We start from the raw sequence: 16,458 nt of genomic DNA, 5'->3' as shown, positions 1-16,458 counted from the left end.
TTTTTTTTCTAGAAACACACCTGGTTGAGTTTTTTTCCCCCTGAGCTCTAATAATTCCTTAAAGGTAAAGGTTCCCCTCGCACGTGTTAGTCGTTCCCGACTCTAGTGGGGAGGTGCCAGTGGCGAAATCCAAATTTTTTTTACTACCGGTTCTGTGGGCGTGGCTTGGTGGGCGTGGCGTGGCTTGGTGGGCGTGGCAGAGGAAGGATACTGCAAAATCCACATTCCCTCCCCACTCCTGGGGGAAGGGTATTGCAAAATCTCCATTCCCACCCCACTCTGGGGCCAGCCAGAGATGGTATTTGCCGGTGCTCCAAACTGCTCAAAATTTCCGCTACCGGTTCGTCAGAACCTGTCAGAACCTGCTGGATTTCACCCCTGCCTGGGTGATGCTCATCTCCATTTCAAAGCCGAAGAGCCAGCACTGTCCGAAGACGTCTCCGTGGTCATGTGGCCGGCATGACTCAACGCCAAAGGCGCACGGAACGCTGTTCCCTTCCCACCAAAGGTGGTCCCTGTTTTTTCTACTCGCATTTTTTTACGTGCGAGTAGAACTGCGAGGTTGGCAGAAGCTGGGACAAGTCACGGGAGCTCACCCCGTTACGCGGCACGAGGGATTCGAACCTCTGAACTGCCGACCCTTTCGATCGACAAGCTCAGGGTCTTAGCCACTGAGCCACCGCGTCCCTATAATTCCTTACATCACGTTTATTTAATCTTGAGTTATTTCATGGATCTCTAGAGCACCCATCCGTAATCCTTTCATTATTTTTTGGGAATCTTTCTCTTTATTCTCTTCTTTATTTTGAACTCTTAAAAGAGTAATAATCCGTCTGTTCCATTTTGGCCGTTCCCCTCTCTCTCTCTCTCTCTCTCTCTCTCTCTCTCTCTCTCTCTCTCTCTATATATATATATATATATATATATATATATATATATATATATAATATCAAGACTCCTATTACAACCAATTATAGTCTTTAACTTATGGCTCAGTGATTGTTAAAAGTTACAACGGCCCTGAAAAACGGACTTGGGACCGTTTTTGACTCTTATGACCACTGCAGCATCACATGATCAAAATTTCAGTCTCTTGGCAACCGACTTTATGACGGTGGCAGACTCCCGGTAGTCACGCGATTCCCTTTTGCATTCTTCGGACAAGCTGAGTCCACGAGGAAGCCAGATTTACTTAATAAAGGTGCGACTAACCGTGGTTGGGCAAAGTTGGGCAAAACTCACAGGACAACCGTCTCGCTTAGCAATGGACGTTTGGGGGTTGTAAGTCAAGGACTACCTGTCTAAATAAGGAACGAAGAACAGACCAGCGGTTAAACCAGCACTTCCCTTCGATTTATTGAGCTTGATTACCCCGGAATGGATTAAAAAAAAGTTTTTGAGACAGCGGTACCGGAGTCAGCTTGGCCATACAAAAAAATTTTTTTTTTTTAAGTCTGTTGGAAGCCGGTACAGGAAAACGGTGCCGGTTTTCCTCACTCCTCTTCCTCTTCTTCTTCCGCCTCGTCCAGAGTGATGGCGTGCGGGCCAGCATGGTGTGGGGTGTCTTTCTGGATGGACACGATCCCGGACAGGAAGGCGTAGCCCACCATGGCCACCAGCGCAACCAGGACGGACAGGAACTGGTTGCGTCGCTTGTGAGTCTCCCCTTCGGTGTCGCCGACGTCGCCGGAGGCCGCTTTGTGGAGGTTGGGTGGGGGATCCCCTGCAGAAGAGGCAAAACCGGTTCAAGGAACGGCTTCAATCCGGGGAGAAGCCATGCCAAAGGTTTGGCGCTTAGCGGCCGTCGTTTGAAGGTACGACGGATGGTACGACCTGGGGCTAGGATGTAGGACCCATTTGAAGTTCCTTCCTTCCTTGGGGGCTGGACTAGAAGACCTCCAAGTTCCCTTCCAACTCTGTTATTCTGTTATCCTTCCTTTCCTTCCTTCCTTGTCTGACTTCCTTCCTTTCTCCCTCCTCTCCTTCCTTCCTCCCTTATCTGTCTTCTTCTTTCCTTCCTCTCTCCCTCCTCCCTTCCTCGCTTGTCTGTTTCCTTCCTTCCTTCTCTCCCTCCCTCCTTCCTCCCTTGTCTGTTTTTTTCCTTCCTTCCTTCCTCCCTTGTCTGTCTCCTTCTTTCCTTCCCTCCCTCCTTCCTCCCTTGTCTGTTTCCTTCCTTCCCTCCCTTCTTCCCTTCCTTCCTCCCGTCTGTCTTCTTCTTTCCTTCCTCTCTCCCTCCTCCCTCCCTTCCTCGTCTGTTTCCTTCCTTCCCTCCCTCCCTCCTTCCTCCCTTGTCTGTCTCCTTCTTTCCTTCCCTCCCTCCTTCCTCCCTCCCTTGTGTTTCCTTCCCCTTCCTCCCTTGTCTTCTTCTTTCCTTCCTCCCTCCCTCCTCCCTTGTCTGTCTCCTTCTTTCTTTCCTTCCTTCCCTCCCTCCTCCCTTGTCTGTCTTCTTTCCTCCCTTCCTCCTTCCTGTCTTCTTCCTTCCTTCCTTCCTTCCTTCCTCCCTTGTCTGTTTCCTTCCTTCCTTCCTCTTGTCTGTCTCCTTCCTTCCTTTCCTTCCTTCTGTCCCTCTCTTCCAATTCTGTTATTCTGCTATCCTTCCTTCCTTCCTTCCTTCTTTCCTTCCTCCTTCCCTTCCCTTCCCTTCCCTTCCCTCCTTCCAGTTTTCAAGAGGGGATTAGACAACTTGTCTGAAATGGGGGATATCCTTGAGCAACGATTGGCTCGAAGACGTCCGAAGTCCCGTCCCACTCTGTTATTCTGTTACAACTACACACCCGTAACCGAGAACCGTCCCGGAGGATCTTCCTCCAAGCGGGAGCAAACTCACCTCCGTCCCACGGGAAATAAAGGCTCAAAATAGACGTGCAAAAGTTGCAGAGGTTTGGAAGCGATTTCAAATGCTGCTGGAGCTTCCCGCTGGGAAGTTTGGCGTTGAAGAGGCCGGCTAGAAGACTGAAGACAGAGGCGTCCAGTGAGGCAGGTCTGAAAAGGAGAAGGCATAACAAGACACGATCAAGAGATTCGGCCCCAGCATGCGACAGTCCTCGACTTGCAACCAAAATTGAGCCCGCAATTTATGTCGCTAAGCGAGACTTTTTTTTTTAAAGTGAATTTTTTGTCCCATTGAACCATCTTCCTTGCCAGAGTTGTTAAGGCAATCACTGCAGTTCTTAGCTGAGTCACACGGTTGTTAAGTAAATTCCCCCCCCCGTAACTTTGCTTGTCCGACCCCGGGACTCTGCGACTGTCATAAATACGAGTCAGTTTTTTTGATCATGGGACCGTGGAGATGCTACAGTGTCCGTCACCATCATCAGCATCATCATTTAACAACCTCATATTCCTTTGGGGGGTGGAATCTCGAATGGAGCTAGCAAAGTGTTTTTAATGGCCGGATGCCTTTCCTGTCACCAGGGCGGGGTTTTGTTCAGCAGATAATATTCTCATCGTGCCCAGAGAGAGAACGATCAGCCTCTACCGAGGATCGAACTCACAGTCTCCCGATTGTGAGGCCAGAGCTCCACCTCTAGGCCACCGCACCACTCAGATGCGGCAACAGCCGTGAGTGCGAAAAACGGGCCCGTCGCTTTTTTTTTTTTCGGCGACGTAACTTCGAACGGTCGCCAAACGAAAGGTTGTTAAGACGAGGAACGTCCGTGTTTTAGTGTTCGCTGAACGTCCGCTAAATCTCAATCCCAATTTCCATCGTATGTCGAGGACTACCCGGAACAGGGAATTTAAGACTCCTCTGTTTTATTTGGAATGCTCGACTCCCGAGTTACTTACGAGTCGCCGAAAAAGAATTTCTTCCTGCCGAGGCGTTGAGACAGCAAGGTGAGACACTCGCAGCCGTCTCGATAAAGCTGCGGGTATCAAAAAAAAAAAAAAAATACATCGTTGGCTCAAAGCCGTGCCCGATACTTGCACAGAGCTTCCCTGGCTAAGAGAAGTCTATCTGCTTCTTTATTTTACGCCATTTTTAACCACCCGTTCTGGGACATCCTTTCCCCCGGGCGTTCCTTCCTTTACCTGTTTTTCCAGTTGCTCTTCGTCATCCTGCCAGTTTTCCCCGCAGACCGTCTGCAAACGCTCCAGCTGCCGTTTCTGCATTCGGCTCGGCAGGAAGAAATTGAGCGGGAACGGAATGGCTTCCGCGTACCACTTCCGCGTGTGCTCGACGTAATTCTTCGCGTCCACCCAGAAAGTATGGATCTGTCGGAAGGGAGGAGAATCCCAACGGTGACTTCCCTCAACCGGCACAGTGGGAAAAAAAATTTTTTTTTAAAAAAAAACCCAAGGAGCAATGTTTCTAGTCCTCATGAGGGAAAGGTTTTTTTCCCCAAATCGGTGAGGCTAGATGGCGTAAAATGATTTTATACCACTTCCTGTCCCAACACACACAAAAAAACAACGGATCGAAAAAAAAGGACCGAGGAGGTTAAAACAGACAAAATTTATCAAACTAACCGCCATCGGTCCACAAAGCTTGCAATCTCGGCTTATGGGCAAAACAGACCACGAATGGTTGCTTCGCTCAAAACCAAAGGCAGCTAGTTGGACACTTGAAGCAAATAATAATAATAATAATAATAATAATAATAATAATAATAATAATAATAATAATAATAATAATAATAATAATAATAATAATATAGTCCTTAGATTTACGGCCACAACTTTTAAGTTGCTGAGCAAGGCAGTTGTTAAAAAGTGTAATTTTACGGCCTTTTTTTTGCCACCGTTGTTAAGCGAATCACTGCCGTTGTTGGGGCAGTTGTTAAAAGTGTGTGGCCTTTACAGGCCTTTATGCCACCGTCGTTAAACGAATCACTGCCGTGGTTGAGCGAATCAGGTAGTCGCTAAGCGAATCCGGCTTCCCGCGTTGAACTTGGCTTGTGGGAAGCCGCGAATGGAGATCACGTGACTCCAGGAGGCTGCAGCCATCGTAAATACAAGCCAGTGGCCGAGCCTTTGAATTTTGATCACGAGGAATGCTACGACGGTCGTAAATGCAAGGACTGGTTGCAAGCGACTTTTTTCCCCCAATGCTGTTGTAACTTCCCACGCTCCCTAAACAAATCTTGTAAGTCGAGGATTACCTGCAATGCAGGTCAACCCAGATCCGGCCCATGATCCCTCCAGCTCTTGAACTCAAGACTGTGACACCACCACCCCGTCTCCCCAAATTTCTTCTCTCCCCCCCCCTCCCCAAATTTACCAGCACGGGCAGGAGCTTCCTATGGACCAGAGAGAGGAAAGCTAGAGTGTCCGCTCCTTGCAACGCCGAGAGGTCGTAATCTGCATTAAATTGCTAAGTAAGACAAAGAAAATAAAAATAAGAAAGGAATAGAATAGCCTGATTGCTTATTTAGTACCCTATGATTATCATTAAGTGTTGTACCTTATGATTCTTGATGAACGTATCTTTTCTTTTATGTATACGGAGAGCGTATGCACCAAAGACAAATTCCTTCTGTGTCCAATCACACTTGGCCAATAAAAAATTCTATTCTATTCTATTCTATTCTATTCTATTCTATTCTATTCTATTCTATTCTATTCTATTCTATTCTATTCTATTCTATTCTTCTATTCCATTCCATTCCATTCCATTCCATTCCATTCCATTCCATTCCATTCCATTCCATTCCATTCCATTCGAATAGAATAGAATAGAATATAGGAAATAACAGGAAATAGGAAATGCGTAGAGTAGAGTAGAGTAGAGTAGAGTAGAGTAGAGTAGAGTAGAGTAGAGTAGAATAGAATAGAATAGAATAGAATAGAATAGAAAAGAAAATAGGAATAGAATATAGGAAATAACAGGAAATAGAGAATGCATAGGGTAGGGTAGGGTAGGGTAGGGTAGGGTAGGGTAGGGTAGGGTAGAGTAGAGTAGAATAGAGTAGAGTAGAGTAGAGTAGAGTAGAGTAGAGTAGAGTAGAGTAGAGTAGAGTAGAGTAGAGTAGAATACAATAGAATAGAGAAAAAAAATAGGAATAGAATATAGGAAATAACAGGAAATAGAGAATGCGTAGAGTAGAGTAGAGTAGACTAGAATAGTGGAGTGGAGTGGAGTGGAGTGGAGTGGAGTGGAGTGGAGTGGAGTGGAGTGGAGTGGAGTAGAGTAGAGTAGAGTAGAGTAGAGTAGAGTAGAGTAGAGTAGAGTAGAGTAGAGTAGAGTAGAGTAGAATAGTGGAGTGGAGTGGAGTGGAGTGGAGTGGAGTGGAGTGGAGTGGAGTAGAGTAGACTAGACTAGACTAGACTAGAATAGTGGAGTGGAGTGGAGTAGAGTAGAATAGTGGAGTGGAGTGGAGTGGAGTAGAGTAGAGTAGAGTAGAGTAGAGTAGAGTAGAGTAGAGTAGAGTAGAGTAGAGTAGAGTAGAGTAGAGTAGAGTAGAGTAGAGTAGAGTAGAGTAGAGTAGAGTAGAGTAGAGTAGAGTAGAATAGTGGAGTGGAGTGGAGTGGAGTGGAGTGGAGTGGAGTGGAGTGGAGTAGAGTAGACTAGACTAGACTAGACTAGAATAGTGGAGTGGAGTGGAGTAGAGTAGAATAGTGGAGTGGAGTGGAGTGGAGTGGAGTGGAGTGGAGTGGAGTGGAGTGGAGTGGAGTAGAGTAGAGTAGAGTAGAGTAGAGTAGAGTAGAGTAGAGTAGAGTAGAGTAGAGTAGAGTAGAGTAGAGTGGAGTGGAGTGGAGTGGAGTAGAGTAGAGTAGAGTAGAGTAGAGTAGGAGTAGAGAATAGGAATAGAATATAGGAAATAGGAAATGAATAGAATTAGAGCGGAATGGAATGGAATGGAATGGAATGGAATAGGAGTTGGAGGGGACCTTGGAGGTCTCCTAGTCCAGCCCCCTACTCAAGCAAGGGAACCTATACCACCTCAGACAAGTGACTGTCCAGGGTTGGACTAGAAGGCCTCCAAGGTCCCTTCCCGCTCCATTCTATTCAAACAGGACCCTCCATCCCTCCGTTCATACCTGTTTCCTAAAATGGGTGATGATTTCTTGCGTATCGGAAATAACCCCGTCGGCTGTCTTGAGCGCCGGGAGCGATCCTGAGATGGAGAAAACAGCAGGTTGGGTGAGAGGGGTGTGTGTGTGTGTGTGTGTGTGAAGCCCCATTTAAGCCCACCCACCCACCCCTCTGCCCCAGCCTCAACTCTTTCCCTCCCCACCCATTTCCCCATCCCTCTTGAGGACTAGAAACCTGCGCCGCTTCCCAAGCCGTGAAAAAAAAAATCAAAACTTTCCCATGCAACAAAAACCAAAACTTCCCCAGCCACTAAAATCAAAACTTTCCAAGCAATTCACAGGGGTTTTTTTTTTTTCCCCTAACCACCCCCCCCCCAAAAAAAATATAACTTACCAGAGGGGCTTCTCCAGGGATTGGAGATTTTGTGAACTTTGAGGGGCGCCCCTGTGAATCGCGCATAAGTCTGCAAGGCGATAAAAAGAGGAAGGAAAAAAAAAAGAGAGGAAAATGAACGAATGCCTTTGGCCATTCGTTGCAAAAAAAACAGACCCGATCGTCATAATAATTTTAATAATCCAATTTATTCTTAATTTCTTCTTTAAAATTCTGCTTTGCAAGAATCTGCAATCTGGTCTCTTTTCTTTCGGCCGGGGAGGAAGGAAGGAAGGAAGGGGTTTGGGCTCCCAGGACCCTCTCCCCAAATTTCCTGAGCCCCCCCACCCCAACAGGCCCATGCCCTGCCTGGAACCCCTTGCAGCTGCAATGCCCCCCACCCGGGCACCCGGTTAGGGAAGAAGCCGGCACCCTGTGCTTTGCAAAAAAAAAAAAAAAGCATTTTGATATATATATATATACATTTATATAGATAGATAGCTAGATAGATATAGATAGATACATTTATATATATATATATATATATATATATATATATATATATATATATGTGTGTGTGTGTGTGTGTGTGTGTGTGTGTGTGTGTGTGTTTTGCAAAATAAATGCTTTGCAATACATATATAAAAGCGCTTTGCAATATATATATATATATATATATATATATATATATGAGCTTTGCAAATATATATATATATATGTTTTGCAAAAAATATATATATATAAGCTTTGCAATATATATATATATATATATGAGCTTTGCAAAAATATATATATATGAGCTTTGCAAATATATATATATATATAAGTGTTTTGCAAAAAATATATATATATAAGCTTTGCAATATATATATATATATATGAGCTTTGCAAAAATATATATATAAGAGCTTTGCAATATATATATATGTAAGCACTTTGCAAAATATATATATATAAAGCGTTTTGCAATATATATATATATATATATAAGAGCCTTGCAAAATATATATATGAGCTTTGCAAAAAAATATATATAAGAGCTTCGCAATATATATATATAAGCGTTTTGCAAAATATATATATATATGAGCTTTGCAAAAATATATATATAAGAACTTTGCAAAAAAAATATAAGCGCTTTGCAAAATATATATATATAAGAGCTTTGCAAAAAAAATATAAGCGCTTTGCAAAGAAAAATGCGCTTTGCAAACATAAACGCTATTCAATATATATATATATATATATATATAGAGAGAGAGAGAGAGAGAGAGAGAGAGAGAGAGAGGCGCTTTGCAAAGTAAAAAATTCGGTTTGCAAAATAAAAAATAAAAAAGCCCGCCTTGGAGAGGTTTGCAAAAGCCGCCCCCCACCCACCCCCACCCTCCCCTCACCAAAACGGCCAAGCAATCGGGGTCCACGGTGGGCAACCCCCACCCGCCGGCCCAGCAATACAACTCCATGGGCGCCGCCATCTTTCCACGCCTTGCCTAACCCGGAACAGCATTGCACCAGAGAGAGAGAGAGTGAGAAAGACAGCAAAAGAGGAGTGACTCCGATTCATGCAACTCCAGACTTTTGGGGCTCTTCCGCCCTCCTCTGTCCCGGCTTGCAAAATGCAATCCCGGTGCTTCCTTCCCCTTTCCCCCACTTCTTTGCTTTGGTGCCCTTCCCACGTTCCTAATAGACACGTGTTGGGTTGCAAAAAGCGGGCGGCGATGGGTTTAGCCCCCTGGGTCTAAAGCGACGTTAGCCAGGGGTCTTAGGAAGCCAGTTGCGTGCTAAAGGGGATGGATTTGGGGTTTTTTTTTTTTGAGGGAGGGGTCGTGAGAACCCTTGCAAACGCCTTGTGAAAGGGAGAGGCTGCCTTGGAGGTTAAAAGTAGAAGGGTGGGTGGATTGCAAAGCCCAGAATGCTGGGCTGCAAAGACCAGAATCCTGGGCTGCCTTCTGGTACCCAATCTGTTGCTATTTAAAAGTTCTAGACTAGAGCAATGTTCAACTTTTAAGAGGGGTGGGCTTCAATTCCCAGCCAGCATGCTTTGAAGGGGGATTTATTTTCATGTCCCAGAATTCCCCAGCTGGCATGATTTAAGAGGGGTGGGCTTCCACTCCCAGAATTCCCCAGTTTGCATGCTTTAAGACGGATGGACTTCCACTCCCAGAATTCCCCAGCCAGCATGATTTAAGAGGGGGGGGACTTCAATTCCCAGAATCCCCCAGCCAGCATGCTTTAAGAGGGGTGGGCTTCGACTGCCAGAATCCCCCAGCCAGCATGCTTTAAGAGGGGTGGACTTCAACACCCAGAATCCCCCAGCCAGCATGGTTTAAGAGGGGTGGGCTTCCACTCCCAGAATTCCCCAGCCAGCATGATTTAAGAGGGGGGGGACTTCAATTCCCAGAATCCCCCAGCCAGCATGCTTTAAGAGGGGTGGGCTTCGACTGCCAGAATCCCCCAGCCAGCATGCTTTAAGAGGGGTGGGCTCCAACTCCCAGAATCCCCCAGCTGGCATGATTTAAGAGGGGTGGGCTTCCACTCCCAGAATCCCCCAGCCAGCCATGCTTTAAGAGGGGTGGGCTTCCACTCCCAGAATCCCCCAGCCAGCATGATTTAAGAGGGGTGGGCTTCCACTCCCAGAATCCCCCAGCTGGCATGATTTAAGAGGGGTGGGCTTCCACTCCCAGAATCCCCCAGCCAGCATGCTTTAAGAGGGGTGGGCTTCCACTCCCAGAATCCCCCAGCCAGCATGCTTTAAGAGGGGTGGGCTTCCACTCCCAGAATCCCCCAGCCAGCATGCTTTAAGAGGGGTGGGCTTCCACTCCCAGAATCCCCCAGCCAGCATGATTTAAGATGGGTGGACTCCAACTCCCAGAATCCCCCAGCCAGATTCCTAGTAAAACCTTCCATCTCTGTTATTATTCCGTTATTCTGCTTGGACTAGGAGACCTCGAAGGACCCTTCCATCTCTCTTATTCTGGTTATTATTCTGTTACTATTATTCTGCTTGATCGGGGTTGGACTAGAAGACCTCCGAGGTCCCTTCCATCTCGTCGTTATTCTATCATCTTCCTTTTCAACCCCTCCTCCATCCGTATCCTTGGCCAGACCTCTCGAAAACTTTATTGGATGTGACGGGATCTTTCCGAAAGGGGGAAAAAAATTACAAGGAGGAGAAACGAGGTTAGGAAATAATCTCCCAACCGTAAGGAGGGCTGTGGGTCTGTGGGAATTTGCTCCCATCCAAACCAGATGAGACAGATGGCCGGGAGAAATTCCATTCGGCCTTACATCATCTTCTATTTCCTCCGCGAGCCATTCCTTTCGGAGATAACCTCATTTGGAGCATCTCCAGGAAGCCCTTCAGTCCTCCCATCCCAAGAATTACATATAATTTCTTTTTAAAAAAAAAAAGATCAGAGGGAGAAAAAGAACAAAAAGGAAATCTGACTTCGTACGTTCGTTCGTTCGTTCGGCCGGCCAAACGAAGGAATTCTTGTCGATGTTTAATTCTGGTTTTTCCCCAGAAGTCGATCGATCCGCTTAAATTTTTTAAAAAAAAACAGAAAAATGGGGTCTGTTAATGGAAGGACCGGCTTCGTTTCCCTAATGCAAAATTTGTAGCAGGGAAAGAGGTTGGTCCTTCAATTAACAGATGAGAGAGAGAGAGAGAGATAGGATAGATAGATCGATCGATCGATAGATTGATAGATACCCTGTTTCCTCCAAAATAAGACATCTGATAATAAGCTCAATCAGGCTTTTGAGTGCATGGCAATAAGGCCAAGCACTTCTTTCAGGGTTCAAAAAAATATAAAACGGTCTTATTTTTGGAGAAACATGGTAGATAGATAGGTAGATATTAGTTAGTTAGATAGATAGATAGATAGATAGATAGATATAGATTAGAGAGAGACCGATAGAGAGATATTGATAGATAGATAGATAGATAGACAGATAGATAGATATAGAATAGAGAGAGAGAGAGACTGATAGAGATAGATAGATGATAGATATAGATTAGAGAGAGACTGATAGAGAGATATAGATAGATGATAGATAGATAGATAGATAGATAGATAGATAGATAGATAGATAGATATAGAGTAGAGAGAGAGAGAGACTGATAGAGATAGATAGATAGATGATAGATATAGATTAGAGAGATAAGAGAGACTGATAAGAGAGATATATATATATATAGAGAGAGAGAGAGAGAGAGACCGATAGAGAGATATAGATAGATGATAGACAGATGATAGATAGATAGATAGATATAGAGTAGAGAGAGAGAGAGAGACTGATAGAGATAGATAGATGATAGATAGATATAGATTAGAGAGAGAGAGAGACCAATAGATAGATAGATAGATAGATAGGTAGACAGACAGACAGGTTAGAGAGAGATACCGAGAGAGAGAGAGATGAGATAGAGATAGATAGATAGATATAGATTAGAGAGACTGAGAGAGAGAGAGAGAGAGATAGGATAGATAGATAGATAGATAGATAGATAGATAGATAGATAGATAGATAGATAGAATGTTAGATAGGTTAGAGAGAGAGATGATAGATATTAGAGAGAGAGAGGAGAGAGAGAGATACCGATGGATGGAGGGAGATATGTAGATAGCTATAGATAGATATATAGATATTTCAATTAACACACACATACAGGATTAGTTGATAGAATATTGAGTAATTTCATATTTAAATTAAATATTACTGATTTAATGTGATTTAAATCACATGATCTCTTAGGTTGAAACAGATCCAAAAAATCCCACCATCCTAGCTCATTGCAGAGGCCAGTCTTGAATTCGGCCAGGGGTGGACTAGAAGACCTCCAAGGTCCCTTCCTTCCAGCCCTCGGGATTCTATGATAAATTTAATGTTTGGTTCGTACTTCCCACCGGCAGCACCAAGTCCGATCCGGAGTAAATGTTATCCCCAGATTACCTTTCCAGATTTCTACATTTCCAGATTTCTTTTTAACTTTTCCAAACTTCTCCGCCAGCTCCGTGAAGGGAAAGGTTGCGAAATTTTCCGTCGAGCCTTTTGTGACCCAAATAACGAAAATTCCTGCGGCTTGACGACATAAGGGATGTATCCTTGCATAAGCCTGAAATAAAATCCCAGTCTAATTTTCTTTGCAAATCACCCTCCTTGGATAATTCCTTCCAAGCTTCCAGAAACTCCCTGCTACAAGATTTTGAGGCGGGATAAATCAAAATAAACTCTGGAGCGTGTTACGGGCGATCATAATGAGAAAAGGGTGGATTATAATTGCAATTATTTATTTTTTATTTTTTACACAAGATGGTTGGGCTGAATTTGCAAAAGGGAGCCGCCCAGAATGGGCAGCTGTATCGATTGCAACAATAAATAAAAGAAGAAGAAGAAAAAAATAAAATAAATAAAAATCCAGATTTGCCTTCCTTTCCCTGGGATTCCACGATGAATGAAAACCCCAGAAAAGGAGGAAGAGGAGGAGGAAGAAGAGGAGGAGGAGGAGGCTGGCGTGAAGGAGAGAGAAATTTAATTTCCAGAGCTTGAGAAAAACAAAGGAGAAGGACTTGAAAACCCCAGAAAAGGAGGAAGAGGAGGAGGAAGAAGAGGAGGAGGAGGAGGCTGGCGTGAAGGAGAGAGAAATTTAATTTCCAGAGTTTGAGAAAAACAAAGGAGAAGGACTTGAAAACCCCAGAAAAGGAGGAAGAGGAGGAGGAAGAAGAGGAGGAGGAGGAGGCTGGCGTGAAGGAGAGAGAAATTTAATTTCCAGAGCTTGAGAAAAACAAAGGAGAAGAACTTGGAAGGAAGGAAGGAAAGGAGGAAGGGAAGGGAAAGGAAAGGAACGAAGGAAAAGAAAGGAGGAAGGAAAAGGAAGGAGATCCTTTGTGCTCCCGATCGGCTGCATTTTTCCTGGAGGAAAGGAGGGAGGGAAGGGAAAGGAAAGGAAAGAAGGAGGAAAGGAAGGAAGGAAAAGGAAGGAAGGAGATCCTTTGTGCTCCCGATTGGCTGCATTTTTCCTGGAGGAAAGGAGGAAGGGAAGGGAAAGGAAAGGAAAGAAGGAGGAAAGGAAGGAAGGAAAAGAAAGGAGGAAGGAAGGAAGGAGATCCTTTGTGCTCCCGATCGGCTGCATTTTTCCTGGAGGAATTTTTCCCCCTCTGTCTGTCTGTCTGTCTGTCTTCCCTACCCAGATTTCCACCCACCCACTCACCCCAAAATAAGCAAGGCCACTCAGATGCAAACTGGACTTTCCGAAAAAGTTTTCTCTGCAAAGAAATTAAGGCTGTTGGAGAAAGGGGAGGAAAAAAAAAATCACACAGAATAATAGAAGTTGGACGGGACCTTAAGAGGCCTGCTAGTCCAACCCCCTGCTGAGGAAGGAAACCCTATCCCATTACAGACTAACGGCGTCCCAAATTCTTCTAGAAAACCTCCAGCCCATCACTTCTGGAGGCAAACTATCCCATGGATTATTTTTTTTTTTCTAATTGTCAATAAATTTATCCTTATTTCTAAGTGGCTCCTCTCCTCGATGAGTTTCCATCCGTTGCTTCTTGTCCTGCCTTCGGGTGCTTTGGAGAATAGCTTGACTCCTGCTTCTTTTGGGGCAGCCCCTCAAATATTGGAAGGCTGCTTTCGTGTCACCCCTAATCCTTCTTTTCGCTAGACATTATGCAAGTCTCTCATTAAAAGCCTCCAGTGATGGGGAAGGAAGGAAGGAAGGAAGGAAGGAAGGAAGGAAGGAAGGAAGGAAGGAAGGAAGGAAGGAAGGAAGGAAGGAAGGAAGGAAGAACAGAGTTAGAAGGGATTCTTGGAGATCCTATACCCTTTCAGACAAATGCTGTCCAGTCTCTTGTTAAAAGCCTCCAGTGATGGAGAAGGAAGGAAGGAAGGAAGGAAGGAAGGAAGGAAGGAAGGAAGGAAGGAAGGAAGGAAGGAAGAACAGAGTTAGAAGGGATTCTTGGAGATCCTATACCCTTTCAGACAAATGCTGTCCAGTCTCTTGTTAAAAGCCTCCAGTGATGGAGAAGGAAGGAAGGAAGGAAGGAAGGAAGGAAGGAAGGAAGGAAGGAAGGAAGGAAGGAAGGAAGGACAAGAATTGGAAGGGAGCTTGGAGGTCTTCTGGTCCAAGACCTTATCCCATTTCAGACAAATCACCCAGACTTTCATGTAAAAAAAAAAAAAAAAAGGATATTTGGCATCTCGGCTGCCCCATTCCTGAAGGGGGTGAGGGGGGACCCCCGAGCCACAGACCTTGTGGGCTTTGTGGTTTGGCACCCGAGCAGGAACAGCTCCAAGGAGGTGTAAACCAGAGGCCCCCCGTTGTTATGGTGGCCTGCAAACAAAACATAAACAGATTCCGGCCAGTTGCAAATCCAGATGAGGGTTTTTTTGGGGGGGGGAGGAAGGGGGGGGGTTTCACCAGTCCTGCCCTTTCATTGCAAAATCGGCCGCTGGCAAAAAGCTGCCTGGCTCCCTTTGCAGAAACCGAAGGAAAAAATCCACCTCTCGGATCTGGAGTGGCTTGCAATTTTCTTTCTTTCTTTTTCTGTCTTTCTTTTTCTTTTTTCTTTCTTTCTTTCCCTTCCTTCCTCCCCTCCCTCCTTTCCTTTCGTTTCCCTTCCTTCCCTCCCTTTCCTCCTTTCCCCTTCCTTCCTCCTTTCTTTTCCTTCCTTCCTTCCTTTTCCTTCCTTCCTTCCCTCCCTCTTTACTTTACTTTCCCTTCCTTCCTTCATCCTTTCTTTTCCTTCCTTCCTTCCTTCCTTCCTTCCTTCCTTCCTTCCTTCCTCTCTCCTGCTCTGCCCAAAGAGATGCTCTTACGAAGCCCAATCTGCCCTCCTTGCACACCCCTCCCACCCACCCAGACTGACTGCCCCGGCCTTTGGAGGTTCTACTCCTTCTCCCCTTCCAGAACGGAGGTGGGGAAGAACCCGCTCAAAGGACACCAGCCCCCCCACCCACCCCAAAAAGGGGTAAGGAAAGTGTAGGAAGCTCAATTGGGTAGGGGGGGGCTGAGAGAGAGAGAGAGAGAGAGAGAGAGAGAGAGAGGGAGGGAGGGAGGTGGTGGGAATGTCTGTGTGAGCAGGGGGCTGGACTAGATGTCCTCCAAGGTCCCTTCCAAATCCGTTCCTGTTAAAGATGGGAGGGGGCAAGGTCTGTGCGAGCAGGGGGTTGGACTAGATGTCCTCCAAGTTCCCTTCCAACTCTGTTCCCATTAAAGGTGGGGGGAGGGAAGGTCTGCGTGAGTAAGGGGCTGGACTAAATGACCTCCAAGCTCCCTTCCAACTCTCTTCCCATTAAAGGGGGGAGGGGGGAAGGTCTGTGCGAGCAGGGGACTGGACTAAATGACCTCCAAGCTCCCTTCCAACTCTGTTCCCATTAAAGGGGGGGAGGGGGGGAAGGTCTGTGCGAGCAGGGGGCTGGACTAAATGACCTCCAAGCTCCCTTCCAACTCTGTTCCCATTAAAGGTGGGGGGAGGGAAGGTCTGTGTGAGTAAGGGGCTGGACTAAATGACCTCCAAGCTCCCTTCCAACTCCATTCCCGTTAAAGGTGGGAGAGGGAAGGTCTGTGTGAGTAAGGGGCTGGTCTAAATGACCTCCAAGCTCCCTTCCAACTCTGTTCCCATTAAAGGTGGGGGGAGGGAAGGTCTGTGTGAGCAGGGGGCTGGACTAAATGACCTCCAAGCTCCCTTCCAATCTGTTCCCATTAAAGGGGGGGAGGGGGGAAGGTCTGCGTGAGTAAGGGGCTGGACTAAATGACCTCCAAGCTCCCTTCCAACTCCGTTCCCGTTAAAGGATGCTCGCCTTTCCCCTCTGCTGTTGGAATTCTCCCTGCTCCCCTTGAAAGCCGGGGAGAGACCCTTCCCCCTTGGGGACTGCTGGAGGGAACCCCCCCCGACCCCATCCCATCCGGCCCCCCCCACATCATCCTCAACCCCCCCCCCACCCACCCCATCCCCGCCTTGCCAGCGCTGGCAGGCTGAGCTGGGGAAGGGGAGGGCGTTGCCTTCCCTCCCTCCCTCCCTCCGTCCCCAGCCCGCGCCGCCCCCTTCCTCGGGGGGGACCCCCGCTCGGCCGGCCGCCGCGATGGAGCCGCGGGCCACCAGCCT

The 16,458-nt window shown here is 46.3% G+C and overlaps 1 protein-coding gene across 1 annotated transcript; it reads right to left on the bottom strand.

The window, feature by feature from the left end:
- Positions 1–1,331: 1,331 nt before the first annotated feature.
- Positions 1,332–8,841, bottom strand: MTX1 (metaxin 1). Its single transcript, XM_070950569.1, has 8 exons — positions 8,740–8,841; positions 7,367–7,436; positions 6,979–7,055; positions 5,219–5,311; positions 4,030–4,212; positions 3,787–3,863; positions 2,828–2,982; positions 1,332–1,723 (listed from the first exon to the last, which is right to left on the bottom strand). Exons 1-8 carry the CDS (start codon positions 8,818–8,820, stop codon positions 1,494–1,496), a joined length of 966 nt encoding a protein of 321 aa, XP_070806670.1. The 5' UTR covers positions 8,821–8,841; the 3' UTR covers positions 1,332–1,493.
- Between the last annotated feature and the right edge of the window lie 7,617 nt (positions 8,842–16,458).

Source organism: Pituophis catenifer, unplaced genomic scaffold (genome assembly GCF_029215685.1).
Source record: "Pituophis catenifer annectens isolate HBS135680 unplaced genomic scaffold, rPitCat1.0.hap2 SCAF_10, whole genome shotgun sequence".
Lineage (NCBI taxonomy): Eukaryota > Metazoa > Chordata > Lepidosauria > Squamata > Colubridae > Pituophis > Pituophis catenifer.
This window is presented reverse-complemented; position numbering and strand designations above follow the sequence as displayed.